The sequence below is a fragment of the Hypanus sabinus genome, chromosome 10, assembly GCF_030144855.1.
Source record: "Hypanus sabinus isolate sHypSab1 chromosome 10, sHypSab1.hap1, whole genome shotgun sequence".
In the NCBI taxonomy this organism is placed as follows: Eukaryota; Metazoa; Chordata; class Chondrichthyes; order Myliobatiformes; family Dasyatidae; genus Hypanus; species Hypanus sabinus.
Window position 1 is genome coordinate 46,339,745 of NC_082715.1, and position 14,500 is coordinate 46,354,244.

General features: G+C 38.9%; 1 protein-coding gene across 1 annotated transcript in view; it reads right to left on the reverse strand.

Moving 5' to 3' along the window:
• apoba (apolipoprotein Ba) overlaps positions 1-14,500 on the reverse strand; it is a 70,596-nt gene that overhangs the window by 32,889 nt on the left and 23,207 nt on the right. The window contains exons 15-22 of the mRNA XM_059981787.1: positions 12,967-13,146; positions 12,679-12,867; positions 9,868-10,035; positions 9,326-9,531; positions 8,888-8,999; positions 6,815-6,986; positions 5,266-5,476; positions 1,717-1,895 (exon numbers count right to left, since the gene is read on the reverse strand). Of these exons, the coding sequence (XP_059837770.1) occupies positions 1,717-1,895; positions 5,266-5,476; positions 6,815-6,986; positions 8,888-8,999; positions 9,326-9,531; positions 9,868-10,035; positions 12,679-12,867; positions 12,967-13,146 (1,417 nt within the window). The remainder of the gene's footprint in view (positions 1-1,716; positions 1,896-5,265; positions 5,477-6,814; positions 6,987-8,887; positions 9,000-9,325; positions 9,532-9,867; positions 10,036-12,678; positions 12,868-12,966; positions 13,147-14,500) is intronic.

Consider the following 14,500-nt stretch of genomic DNA (forward strand, 5'->3'; position numbering starts at 1 on the left):
GAGTGGCTGCTTATCCTTCCCATTCTTGGTGGCACATGACCCAAGCCTTTTTGAAACCTGACACACTTTAGCATGTGTCAGACAAGCTGCAGGCATTAGCTTGTGTATTCCAGGATGCAAATGTAGCAAGCCCCACACTGATACAAGAAGAGCAATGTGAGGGCTGGAACTTTTGATTGCTCTAGGACAGGGGTCGGCAACCTTTACCACTGAAAGAGCCATATGGACCCATTTCCCACAGGAAAGAAAACACTGGGAGCCACAAAACCCATTTGACATTTAAAATGAAATAACACTGCATATAACGGTTTTTTTGCCTTTATGCTATGTATAAACAAACTATAATGTGTTGCATTTATGAAATTGATGAACTCCTGCAGAGTAAACAAAATTACATTTCTGCATGCAACAAAAACATTTTGAACTCCAAAAAAAATACATTGGGTAGAAGGTTACTCCATAGTTAGCCTACTTTGGATCGAAAAATTAAAAGAAATCGCGCACTGGCGTGTGTCAGGCGTTGGCAGTGGTGACGTATATTAATAGCGATAAAAAACACATTGTAGCGGTGTGCTACATGCAGCGCTAAAATAATGACACTGCAGTCAAACTTTATTCGAACTAAACAGCCTTGCTTTAAAGCCTCCCTCAACCCGCCCCCCATGGGCGCAGATGCTCCAAAAGACACATGCTCACAAACCCCCGTAGGCTATCTCCCTTAGCCGGAACGGTGGTTAATTGTGAGCCGGTTCGGATGTGCCAGGAAATGGGGTCGCCACAACGTTTTATTTAGATTGTACAAGATCACCATAATCTTCAAATTTCGAATTACATTTCAAAAACTAACAAACCACGGGGAGCCGCAGCACAGAGATGAAAGAGGCGCATGCGGCTCCGGAGCCGCGGGTTGCCGACCCCTGCCCTAGGAAGAGCAGTCTTAACTATTCCACACCCTCCAAACTTTGACTGTGTTTTCATTGACTTCTACTAAATCTGTTTAAGGACTTTCACTTAGATTATTAGAAGCCTGGATTAAGTGGACAGTGGGTGCAGTGTAAACCTTATCCATTTAACTGTAAAGTTTTAATTTGTGCCCAGAGTTTATAGAAATTCCTAGTTAAAAATATTTATTTTGTTTCTCATTTGTTTGAGACTATCAGACCAAATTCATATGTACTAGCACACTTGAGCTTCAACGGAGAGTAACTCACTTCCGGCTCTCTGTTTTTCATCTGTTGGCCATTTTTATTTTTCTTTAAACCTTTTTTTTCCTCAATTATAAACTAAATGACATAAAGATACAAAATACACTCTTTGATTTTCCTTTCCTCTTTAATTTCTGTAAAAGCATAGATTAAAATCTGTAATACTATGAGAATTAGAAAAAACATGTTAGAGAATGTCTGAATAGTTGGATCATATTCAATTTAATATTTCTACACTGACCTTCTAAACAATTTTTCTATGCAATTCTGAAAATTATGTTGATGGAGAAGATGCATACTGCTGCTCCACTGAAAACAACAATGTGCCCTTAGCCATTCATTTATGGTTAAAAAACGCCTGCATAAAATGGAATAAATACCATATTTGAAAGGGAAACTGTAAAATGTAGTGAAAATGACAGGCCCAAGTTGCAACAGCCCATATTCAAATTCTTTGTTGCAATATAAGAAAATAAGGAAAATAAAACTGAAATTTAACATAGTAACTTACCATATTTGAAATTGGTTTGATATGAACCAGCAAAAAGAGGGGCAGAAGCTCCCAAGCTGAATTCAGTAAACAGTCCATCAGGTAAATGCCGAATCTGAGTTTCAACGTTTGTCCTAACATTGTGCTGAGGAATGGTGAAAAAACCTTGCAGCAAGAGATTCTTCTGCTCACCTTCATAGCTTTAAAAGATAAATAATGCAGGTCAGAATTGAGATTTTCATTACCACTATATCTCAATCGCTAATTACACATTTTACATACATAATTTGATGTACATTGAGATACAGTATGAGCTGACCATGTTGTGGAATTGGCATGTATTTCAATTTCTACAAAGTATTTAAGAACTTACAGTTTAATACGACGAGGCTAAAAAAAAACAAGTGACCTAATATTACAGGAGCCCCTTAACAGTCCTTGGTGAATTTGCCTGACCACACTTTATTTGTGGCTTTGTGGAAGTGAAATTATACAGTATATTATACTGTATATTGATGTGCGGGGGATAGAGCAGGAAGGATTAAAGTTGGTGGAGTGGCATTAATAGTCAGGGAAAGTGTCATGGCAATGTTCAGACAGGTCAGACTGGAGGATTAAAGTACTGAGGTTATGTTGGTAGAGCTGAGGAATAAGAAAGGGATAACCACTTTAATGGGAATATATTATAGACCACACAATAGTCAGTGGATTTAGAAGAGCAGTTTTGCAGAGTGATAGCAAAATGTTGCAAGGAAAATATGGCTGTGATTGTGGGTGATTTTAACATTCCACATATTGACTGGGATGCACATGCTATAAAAGGGCTGGATGGGATAGAGTTTGTCAAATTCATTCATGTAAGTTTTCTTAATCAATATATAAAGGTCCTAATTAGAAACTGTGTGATACTGGATCTTCTATTAGGAAATGAGACAGGGCAGGACAGAAGTGTATGAAGAACAGTTTGGATCTGCTGATTATCATTCCATTTCTTTCAAGATCATTATGGAGAAGAACAGGTCTGGTCCTTGGGTTGAGATTTTAAATTGGAGGAAAACCAATTTTAATGACACCAGAAAGGATCTGGGAAGTATTAATCAAGATGGGTTGATTTCTGACAAAGGCATGCTTGGTAAGTGGAAGGCCTACAAAAGTGAAATTCTGAGAGTACAGGGTTTGTATGTTCCTGTTACAATAAAAGGCAAGGCTAACAGGTTTATGGAACCTTGGTTTTTGAAAGATATTGAGCTTATGCTTATGAAGAAAAAGGTGCACAGCTGGCATAACGGCAAGGAACAAATGAGGTACTTGAGAAATATAAGAAATGTAAGAGAACACTTAAGAGGAGAATCAGGAGGGCTAAAAGATGGCATAAGGTTGCTATAGCAGACAAAGTGAAAGAGAATGCCAAGGACTTCTACAGATATATCTTGAAGAAAAGGATAACAAGACCCCAAATCTGTTGTCTTGAAGATCACCCTGGTCATCTATACATGGAGTTGAAATAGATAGGAAAGATCTAAATGGCTTGTTTGTATCTCAACTTACTCAGAAGACAAACACAGATTCTATAGAACTGAGGGAAATCAGCAGTGAAGTCATCAACATACATGGATCATGGACCAGAAGGTACTAGCTATCCTGGGGCAAATTAAGGTGGATAAATCCCCAAGGCTGACAAGGAGCCCACTTGAACCTTTTGGGAGACTAGTGCAAAACATTACAGGGGCTCAAGCAGAGACACTTATGGTGTACTTGCCACGGTTGTTATGCCAGAGAATTGGAGGATAGATTATGATGTTGTCTTATTTTAAAAAGGCTCCAAGAATAAGTTAGGAAATTAGAGGCCAGTGAGCCTGAAGTCAGTAGTGGGTAAATTATTGGAAAGTTTTCTAACAGACCAGATATATAAATATTTGGATATTATCCTGATCTGGGATAATAAACATGGCTTAGTACTGTACATGGTAAGTAATGCTGACCAATCTTATAGTTTTTTTGAGGAGGTTGCAAGAAAGTTGAAGAAATAGATGCTGTGGATGTTGTCTACATAGACTTTAGCAAGGCCTTTGACAAGGGCTGTCATGGGAGGCTGGTCAAGAAGATTGAGCTGCATGTCATTCAGAATGAGGTAGTTAACTGGATTTGACCTTGCCTTCATAGAAGAAGCCAGAGAGTGATAGTAGATAGTAGCCTCTCTGACTGGAGATCAGTGAATAGTGATGTGCCATAGGGATGGTGCTGGCGCTGTTGTTTGTCATCTATATCAACAACCCGGGTGATGATGTGGTAATTTGGATTAGTACTTTGTGGAATCGGGGGTGGTAGTAGACAGCAAAGAAGGTTATGAAAGCTTTCAGCGTGATCTGTGCCAACTGGAAAAATGGGCTGAAAATGGAATATGGAATTTAATGCAGAGAGGTGCAATGTGTTGCACTTTAGAAGGACAAACCAGGGTAGGACTTTCAAAGTAAGCAGTTGTGTACTAAGGAATGCGATAGAACAGAGGGATCTGGGAATACAGATTCAAAATTCCATGAGTATGGCATCACAGGTAGATAAGAGTCATAAAGAGAGCTTTTGGCTCATTGGACTTTATAATCACAGATTAGCAGTTGGGATGTTATGTTGAGTATTGTGTGCAGCTCTGGTTATGTACCTACAGGAAAACTATCAATAATGTTGAAAGAGCACAGAGAAAACTTACAAGGATGTTGCTGAGACATGAGGTCTGAGGTATAGAGAGAGGCTGAATAGGTTAGGTTTATTCCCTGGAGCGCAGGGGATAGATAAAATATTTGATAGAAATGTACAAAATTATGTGGGACGTAGATAGTATAAATGCAACCAGACTTTTTCCACTGAGGTTGGGTGAAACTAGAACTAGAGTACACAGGTTAAGGGTGAAAGGTGAAATATTTAAGGGGACCATGAGGGGGGACTTCTTCACTCAGAGGGTGGTAATACTATGGAATAAACTGCCAGCAGAAGTGGTGGGTGTGGGTTCAATTTCAACACTTAAGAGAAATTTGGATAAGTACATGGATGGAGGGTTATAGAGGACTATGGTTCAGGTACAGGTCGATGGGACTAGGCAGAATAAAGTGTAGCATGAACTAGATGGGTCAAAGGGCCCGTTTACGTGCTGTAGAGCTCTATGTCTCTATGACCTTTATCAGATTTGTGCTGTTTCAGGATACATGGAGAACGCCGCTGGGATTATTCAAGATCATTTCATTTAACATCCTGCAACTGACTAGAAGGTGCTATGGGCCATATGGATTATACTGAAACAGGAGGAGCAAAGGGTTTGTTTCTGCAGTACTGATTCTTCTACTTCCCAGTTACTGCCAAACCTGCAATGTATTTCAAGTATTTGCTGATTTTTTTCCCTAATTTTTGAAGAAGCAGAACTGCAACCAAATTACATAATAATTCATTGGGTAGGTAAAATATCACCATATGTTTTGAAAAGTTACTTTTCTTTTTCAAAGTTAGATGTTCCTGGGAATGAGTCTTTGCCCCTTTGCTATTAGCAAACCGACCATCCAATGCATTATTTATACACACCTTGCTCGGCCTTTGAAGGTCACTTCAGGTGTATCTTTGTTTGTGACATCAAATCTAACAACGTATGTGGTCCTGTCCTGTACAGATTTGTCTTCAGCTCCAAGTTTCATGCCAAATTCAACATCAAATTTGGGAATTTGAACATCTGCTGAAAGACTGTGCTTGTTGGTGTTGTACTTAATTTCAGCTGCTGCCTCAGTGGCTTCACTGCCTGTTAAATGATAATAATTTATAATGGTCACAGTGCAAATTAACTCACACACTTAAAAACAACAAGGGAGAATAACTAATGATAAGTGAAATTACTCATCAAAGGAAATGATGATATGCATGGCCACTTTATCTGGAATTCAGGTGTATATGTCTCCTCTTTAACTGCCATTGTTTTTTTAATGAGGAAACCAAGGTAGGCTTACAACCATGCTCTTGCAGTATTTGTTGATATTACTTTAATGTAAGTAATTATATGACTGATAAGATTACATGAATAAAACAGTTTAAGCTTAATTAAATTACTTTTATATTTTTAAGTACTTTACAACATTAAAATAACCAAGATCTTTCTTGACCTTTATAACATCCATAACAACTACACGCCTAATTCAACACTCATGATTAAATCAAACAAATGTTCTCTCACCAGTGCAGGAAAAGGCACCTACAAAATACCATTGGCCAAGAACGTTGCAGTAAATTCACAGAGTCATGGCTGGACATCACCATGAACCTGCCCACCAGTCATTGCATGGCAGTTATGTCAATGCTGACATCAGAGATAGGATTACAGAAGACTTGTTTTAATGTGGCTGGTAGGTGACAGCTGAAGAAGTGTAGGAAAAGGACTAATCAATGAAGAATGTTGTTGTGATGGCCTGATTTTAATTTTCGGTGTCTTCGGTCACCCAAATGATCCTCATCAGATAGCAGATGCTTTGAAAGAGAGGATGAGTTGCAGGCAAAATTTTATCCCACTAACAATATGATTTTACTTGTTTACCATGACACAAAAAGAGACCATTCAACCCATCAAATCTATGTGGGCTCCCAAATGACAATTCCATCAATTCTATTCAACGTCCTATTTCCATGTAGCCTTTAAACTTATTCTCTTCACATTTTTACATCAGCAAATTAATCTACCAGTATGTCTTTGAGCTGTGAAATGAAAGCAGAGCACCTCTGGAAAACCCTTAAGGCCATGAGAGAATTTGCAAAATACTCATCCTCAGTCAGGATTGAGTCCATATCATTGGAGCCATGAGGGAGCAACACTAACAGCTATGCCACCTTAGTTTCCTAATGTGCGAATCACTAAGTGATCACTAAGTTTTTATAGGAGAATATTTTCCTTGACCCTGCTTTCCAACACTATGGGTCAATATTTGGGAAACATATTGCCAAGCCCAAAGTTCTGCTTCTCAGATCCTAGCCTTTGCCCTGCTTCCTTCACTTTAACCCTAGTTTTATTGGATTTTTGATGCGAATGGATCAGCATATTAGTAGAATGCTGTAATTCAATAAATTGTACAAAACCATGTACTCCACATACCTTCTACCTCGACTGCAAACTTAAGAGAGTATTCCAAATCCTCTTCAATTTTCTTCGACCCATATGTTAGTGATGCAGAGTAGCCTGTAACTGTGTCTGTAGGTTCGATTGTAATCGCATATCTAGGCATGAGTAAAGAATAAGGCATGAATAAATAGAAATCACTGGACCCCTCCTTTCCAATAATAATTATTTAAAGATCTGATTTTAAAAATATATTTTAAATTGGAAGGAAAAATATTTCCTGATTACAATTAAAATAGTTTATTATTGTCACATGTACTGGAGTACATTGAAAAACTTGTTTTGCATAGTGTTCGTATACATTCATTCATTATGGAACTATTCAAAACTCTTATAATAGTAGAAAGAATCGAACTTGATGGTGAATGCTTTCAGGCTTTTGTACCTCTTGTCTGATGGAAGGGGGTAGAAGAGAGAAATTTGGGGCTGGATAAGTACTTTAAATAATTTGGTTGATTTAGGTGAGACAGTGAGAAGTGTAGACATAGCCCATCAAGGGGATGCTGGTTTCCATGAAGACCTGAGTGCAGTTTCCTGCACTCAGAGGCAAAGCTAAGGCATGATGTGTTCAGATAGGGTGCCCTCTGTTATGCATTGATAAAAATTGTAAAGGTGAAAGGCAACATGACAAATTTCTTTAGTCTTCTGAGGAAGGAGAGATACCGGTGGGCTTTCTTGGCTGTGGTGTCTACATGGTTGGACCAAGGCAGGTTTTTGGTAGAATTCACTGCTAAGAACCTGAGGCTAACAAGCCTCTCCATCTTAGCACCATTGCTGGAAATAGCAACCTATGTACTGCCCTGTTCCCTTTAGTCAATAACCAGCCCTTTTATTTTGTTGACATTGAGGGAAAAGTTGTTGGCATGGCACCATATCACCAGGCTGCCTCTATTCAGACTCATTGTTATTTGCACTACCTGCAAACTTGTAGATGGAATTAGGGCAGAATCTCGCATGCAGTCTTGTGTGTACGGTGCAAGGGATGCATCCTTGTAGGGCACTAAGACATCATTATAGCAAAGGTATTGTTGTTTATCCTTGCTGATCAGGAAGCCAAGGATCCAGTGGAGTTGATTCAGAATTAAGTCAATATATGAAATTTATTATAGTGGTTGTTACTGATATACAAAGTTTGTATACTGAAGTAATAAATAAACAAAATACTATGGGTAATAGATTTGGCAAATATAATGCTGAAAAAATAGGCATCCGTTAGTCTCAATAGGCCATAGATTTGCGCCTTGGGAAGTTTCTAGAGCGCAGTCCTGGACAGGGTTGTATAGGAGACCGGCAGTAGCCCATGCTGCAAGTCTCCTCTCTCCATGCCACTGATGTTGTCCAAGTGAAGGGCAAGGTTCCGATACAGCTTGGCACTGGTGCCGTCACAGAGCAATGTGTTGTTAAGTGCCTTGCTCAAGGACACAACACGCTGCCTGAGCTGAGGCTCGAACTAGCGACCTTCAGATCACTAGACCAATGCTTTAACCACTTGGCCATGCTGAAAATTGTAATAATACTCAGCACGTAGGGTGTCACCTAAGCAAATAGTTTCCAACCTGAGGTCCACGGACCCTTTGCTTAATGGGATTGACCCATGGCATAAAAAAAGGTTGGTGCACCAGATCTAACTCCTGCTGATCCTCCTACTGTTCTCATACTAGAGATAATTTACAACTTGCATGTCTCTGACAGGTGGAATAAAGTGGGAACCCTAAGAGGAAGCACAAATGATTATGGGGGAAATGTGCAGACCCCACACAGCCAACTCCAGGGTTGTTGGAGCTGTTTGGAATAAGCACTACCTGCTGTTCATTGTGCAGCACCGCTGCCAGTTACTGGATTACTGGATGCAATGAAGTTATTTTGAAATAATTAGCAAAAGATAAATCACTAAATTGACTGAAAGCCATCCTAGCATTTGTCTTAGAGCAATAACTGAAAATCAGGAAATGTAGAAAGCAGTTTTTATTTCACTATAGTCTCATTAAGACAAAATGCTGACCTTCCTTCTTGAGTTAGTGGATAACTTGGTGTATTGTCCATTAACACTGATTCTGTACACAAGTTTTGTCCTGTCATCCAAGGACGGCATGATCTGTCTCTGTTCTCCATGTTGGATGGGATCTCAACTTTTGTACTCTGTATTAGAGACAGTTTATAGCTGCAAATGACAAGAAAGATCAGATTAAAATACATGGTCATGAATGGGTTTACAGGCATCTTAAAACTTTGAAACTTATTTGTACTTACCCATGAATACGTACACAATGCTGGAAGAACTCAGCATGTCAGGCAGCATCTGTGAGAAAAGAGTAGCCAACGTTTCGGGCCGAGACCCTTCATCAGGAATGGATGAAGGGTCTCGGCCCGAAACATTGGCTACTCTTTTCTCACGGATGCTGCCTGATCTGCTGAGTTCCTCCAGCATTGTGTATGTATTCTTTGATCCACAGCATCTGCAGTTGTATTTTTGTGTTTTGTACTCACCCATAACTGAAGAACTGGACTGGTTTTTTGGGTGCTGGAATGTTGAACTTTATCTGATTAGAAGTCATGCTGATCTGAGCTTCAATACCAGTTTCAAAATGCACATTGCAATTCAGCTGTATTCCATTTCTAGCAAACTTTGGTGCATTAATACCCAGGTTGATGATGAACTCTGTTGCAATTTCAGGCTTATACAAACCACTGATCTGCAATGGAAGAAATATTTGTTTTAATATTTGTTAAGTTCACAAATCAATGAACAATCATTCTAATGTGTTTACCTACATTTATGCATATGAAAGTGCAAGATGAAGACCATTCAATACTCAATTATAATTTAATTCAACTATTTTTCATAATTTATGATGACTTGTTCCATGTACTTAAAAGGACTGATGCTGGAATGAGTTCCAAATCCCAATTATAACTGCTCAACTGAATCCCTGCCTCAGTCAATCTGTAGCTAAACTGCATCCACACTTATTTTTAAACACTACAAAAAAGGTCACATGCCAATTTTGAAAAAGTGAGTTAAATATTACCTTCTTTTTCTCAAATTTCAGCCCTGCTTTAACACCAGGTGTGGTTGTACCAGACATAGACAGCTTAAGAGGGAGACCAGCCCCAGTGGGAAAGTTAAACTGGCTGTCCAAAAAGATGTAGTGAGCAAACAGGTTGCCACCCAATCCGTTCAGGAGAGTTGACTTGACCTACAAATACAAAGAATAATAGGCATTAAAATCAATGTCCCAAATACTCCTCAAGTATAAAGGTAATTCATAACTTTAATACTCCTGTGAATATAGTCACTCTCTAGCAAGTATTTTCTTTATATTATTCACACAAGAAATACAATAACTAGATCTATACAATACGCACAAATATGAGTAATGTTCATGCCCAAGATGTCAGACAAAGAAAATTTCAAACAAGAGAGAATATCATTCACTATCTATGATTCTTCAATGGATTTACCATTACTGCAGTCACAGCAATCAACATCTCAATGACCAGTACTGAAATGGACTAGGCTCTGTAGCAAATAACTTTCCTCAAGATATGCCAAAGCCTTTCCACTCTAAAGCACAGATTACAATGATAATAAGATATAGGAGCAGAAGTAGGCCATTCAGCCCATCGAGTCTGCTCTGCCATTCAATCATGGGTTGATCCAATTCTTCCAGTCATCCCCACTCCCCTGCCTTCTCCCCATACCCTATGATGCCCTGGCTAATCATGAATCTATCCACCTCTTGAATACACCTAATGACTTGGCCTCCTCCACTGCCCATGGCAACAAATTCCACAGATTTACCACCCTCTGACTAAAATAATTTTTCTGCGTATCTGTTCTAAATGGACATCCTTAAATCATGAAGTCATGCCCTTTTGTCCTAGACTCCCCTAACATGGGAAAAAAACTTTGCCATATCGAATATGTTCGGGCCTTTTAACATTGGAATGTTTCTATGAGATTCCCTATCATTCTCCTCAACTCCAGGGAATACAGCCCAATAGCTCCCAGACATTCCTCATATGGTAACCCTTTCATTCCTGGAATCATTTTCATGAATCTTCTCTGCACACAATACTCCAAGTGTGATCTCACGAGTGCCTTATAGAGCCTCAACATTCTATCCTTGTTCTTATATTCTATACCTCTAGAAATGAATGCCAGCATTGCATTTGCCTTCTTCACCATCAACTCAACCTGGAGGTTAACCTTTAGGGTATCCTGCACAAGGACTCCCAAGTCCCTTTGCATCTCTGCATTTTGAATTCTCTCCCCATCTATATAATGGTCTGTCCATTTATTTCTTCCACCAAGGTGCAAAACCATACACTTTCCAACATTGTATTTCATTTACCTCTTCCTTGCCCATTTCCCTAAACTATCTAAGTCTCTCTGCAGACTCTGTTTCCTCAACACTACCTGCTCCTCCACCTATCTTTGCATCATCGGCAAATTTAGCCACAAATCCATTAATACCATAGTCCAAGTCATTGACATACTTCATAAAAAGCAGCAGTCCCAACAACGACCCCTGAGGAACTACACTGATAACTGGCAGCCGGCCAAATAGGGTCCCTTTATTCCCGCTCTCTGTTTTCTGCCAATCCGCCAATGCTCCACCCGTGCTAGTAACTTCCCTGTAATTCCATGGGCTCTTATCATGCTAAGCAGCCTCATGTGCAGCACCTTGTCAAAAGCCTGCTGAAAATCCATGTACACCACGTCTACTGCATCTCCTTTGTCTACCCTGCTTAAAATTTCTTCAAAAAATTTGCAGTAGGTTTGTCAGGCAGGATTTTCCTTTCAGGAAACCATGCTAGCTTTGGCTTATCTTGTCAGATGCCTCCAGGTACTCCGTAACCTCATCCCTACAAGCGATTCCAACAACTTCCCAACCACTGATGTCAGGCTAACAGGTCTATAGTTTCCTTTCTGCTGCCTCCCACCCTTCTTAAATAGTGGAGTAACATTTGCAATTTTCCAGTCATCTGGTAAAGTGCCTGAATCTATTGGTCCTTGAAGGATCATCATTAATGCCTCCGCAATCTCTCCAGCTACTTCCTTCAGAACCCAAGGGTGAATTCCATCAATTCCAGGAGATTTATCCACCCTCAGACCATTAAGCTTCCTGGGCACCTTCTCAGTCGTAATTTTCACTGCACATACTTCACTTCTCTGACACTCTTAAATATCTGGTATATTGCAGATGTCTTCCACTGTGAAGACTAATGTAAAATACACATTCAGTTCCTCTGCCATCTGTGTCTCTCATTACAATACCAACAGTGTCATTTTCTATGGAATACTTTTCACATGTGTGGATGAGCAACTGAAGATTTCTCATGAAGGGCGACACCATTCAGAAAAGCCACCTGCTTGCTGCCCCATCCACCACCTTTAAAATTCATCCTCTTCACCATTTCCATATTGTGCAACATCTACAAAATGTACTACAGTTACTTGCATAGGCTACTGTGACATCATTTCCCAAATCCTCAATTTCTGCCACCAAGAACAGGAAGTGCAACTCACAAGTTACCTTTTGTCCTGACTTGAAAACAAATTGATAGTTTCTTCATTACCATTGGGTCTAAATCATGGAACTCCCTGTCTAACAGTTTCATATGTTATGTATATGCTCCATAGCATTTAAGGAGATAATTATCTAAAATCATCAAATAAAATCTCATGATCACAAGAACATTTATGTCAGCTAAATGTAACCAATTACGTAGTCTTTCTCTACAGAAATTATCATGGCACCAGAGAAACAATTCATTTGAAATTTGAATTCATGTTTAAATTATTACATTTTTAATTGTTATTTGATGTTCTATACCTGTGCTGGAAGGCTTCGGAGTAGTTGGAAACCTTTTGACATCATTTCCTTAAGCAACTTGAAATCACTGCCTTTAACATATCCTAGTTCATTTCCATAGACTCTCAAGAAAGCCTCTACTTCTGGTGTTTGTTGTTCAATTTTCTTCAACGTATTCTGAAAATTCAGGGTGAGTTCCTTCATCAGATTCTAACAAAGGACAAAAGCATTAAGTAAGGTTGTGATTTGACATAGTCTGCTTGAACAGATACATTCTAGTACAAATTAAACTATTTTTCAAATACATACATCCTTTGAATGTTCATCATTTTTATTGACTCCAAACCATTTGTATAGCACTTGTGATACTCCCTCTGGAACTTTACCATCCACCCAGTATAGTGCCTTCATTGCGCTGTCTGGAAAAAATCCTTCAGGTCCAAATATTGCAGTGAGAGATGGTTCAAGTCTATTGCCTTCCAAGCCAATCTGTATAAAATAATAATATTGCTTAATTCTAATGTATCTATTATAACTTTTAAATTATTATTTACAAAGTAGGCTTCATATAGTTCCTATCTTAACAACGTCACATAATTAGTTGATATTGTACTGTTGAATTTCACAATGATCATTATGACCATTTTCTGGTTTTGAATTCACATTCCTCCTGTTAGCAATTTTAAATCTCTGCAGGGATACAGATCTTGCTAAATGCAAGTATGTAGGAGGCGCTGAAAGTTGAAGATGGGATGCAGAGTTGGCTACTATTCACTAGCCCATATGTATTCTCCGTGTAAGATTAAGGGAGGTTCTAAAAGGTTGGCGGAGTTCACGATTGCAGCAGCCATTTAAAACTATGAAGAGCAGAAGAGGTTGTCAAGGGATTAAGGGATTGCCGCTGCATTTTCTGAGTCTTCAAGCAGATTTGAACTATTGGGGTAGGTAGGTCTGCCAAGTCTGGGAATGCACATGTCAAGTTTGTATCCTGCTTGTATAACCTGAGCCCAACTGTCCTATCAAAAGTCCACCAATCTTTTCTTGGCACTCCTTCCTGCCTCCTAGATGTAGTTGATGATGGTGCTGACTGAGGGGAGTTAATATTAAGAAAACTTTCTTATTCTAGCTCCAGCAGTCCTTTATATACAGCACTCAAAAGGTTATCCTTTAAAGAGATCATCATAGGTAAATTCAGCCTTGTTTTCATTTGACATGCAAACTGTTCTTATCAAAGGGGCAGGCACTAATCAGCCTTCAGTTAATAGAAATTTGATTACTTTTGCTCCACTTGTTCACAAGAAAGAAAATCACCTGTAGTGCGTTCATGTTTACTTTGGATTTGAAACTTGTTGAGATTTTATTCCCGACTTTAAAAATGTAAAGTGTATATTTGGAGTTTCACAGTGATCAGCAACTGAGTCATTGGGGTAAATATATATACTTCTCAAACCTACATATTTTAAAATGTCAGTGACAAGTAAGGGCTGTAGTATATTTCAAGAGCAATCACATTGTAGGAGCCATCTATTGCTTTGTATTCTGTGTAGCACATTTATTATGTTTATTATAAAGAATATAAAGAATGTAAGAAGAATCTTAAGAAAGAAATTAGAAAAGCTAAAAGAAGATACGAGGTTGCTTTTGGCAAGTAAGGTGAAAATAAATCTGAAGGGTTTCTACAGTTACATTAATAGCAAGAAGATAGTGAGGGATAAAATTGGTCCCTTGGAGAACCAGAGTGGACAGCTATGTGTGGAACAGAAAGAGATGGAGGAGATTTTGAACAATTTGTTTTCTTCGGTATTCACAAAGGAGAAGGATATTGAATTGTGTAAGGTAAGGG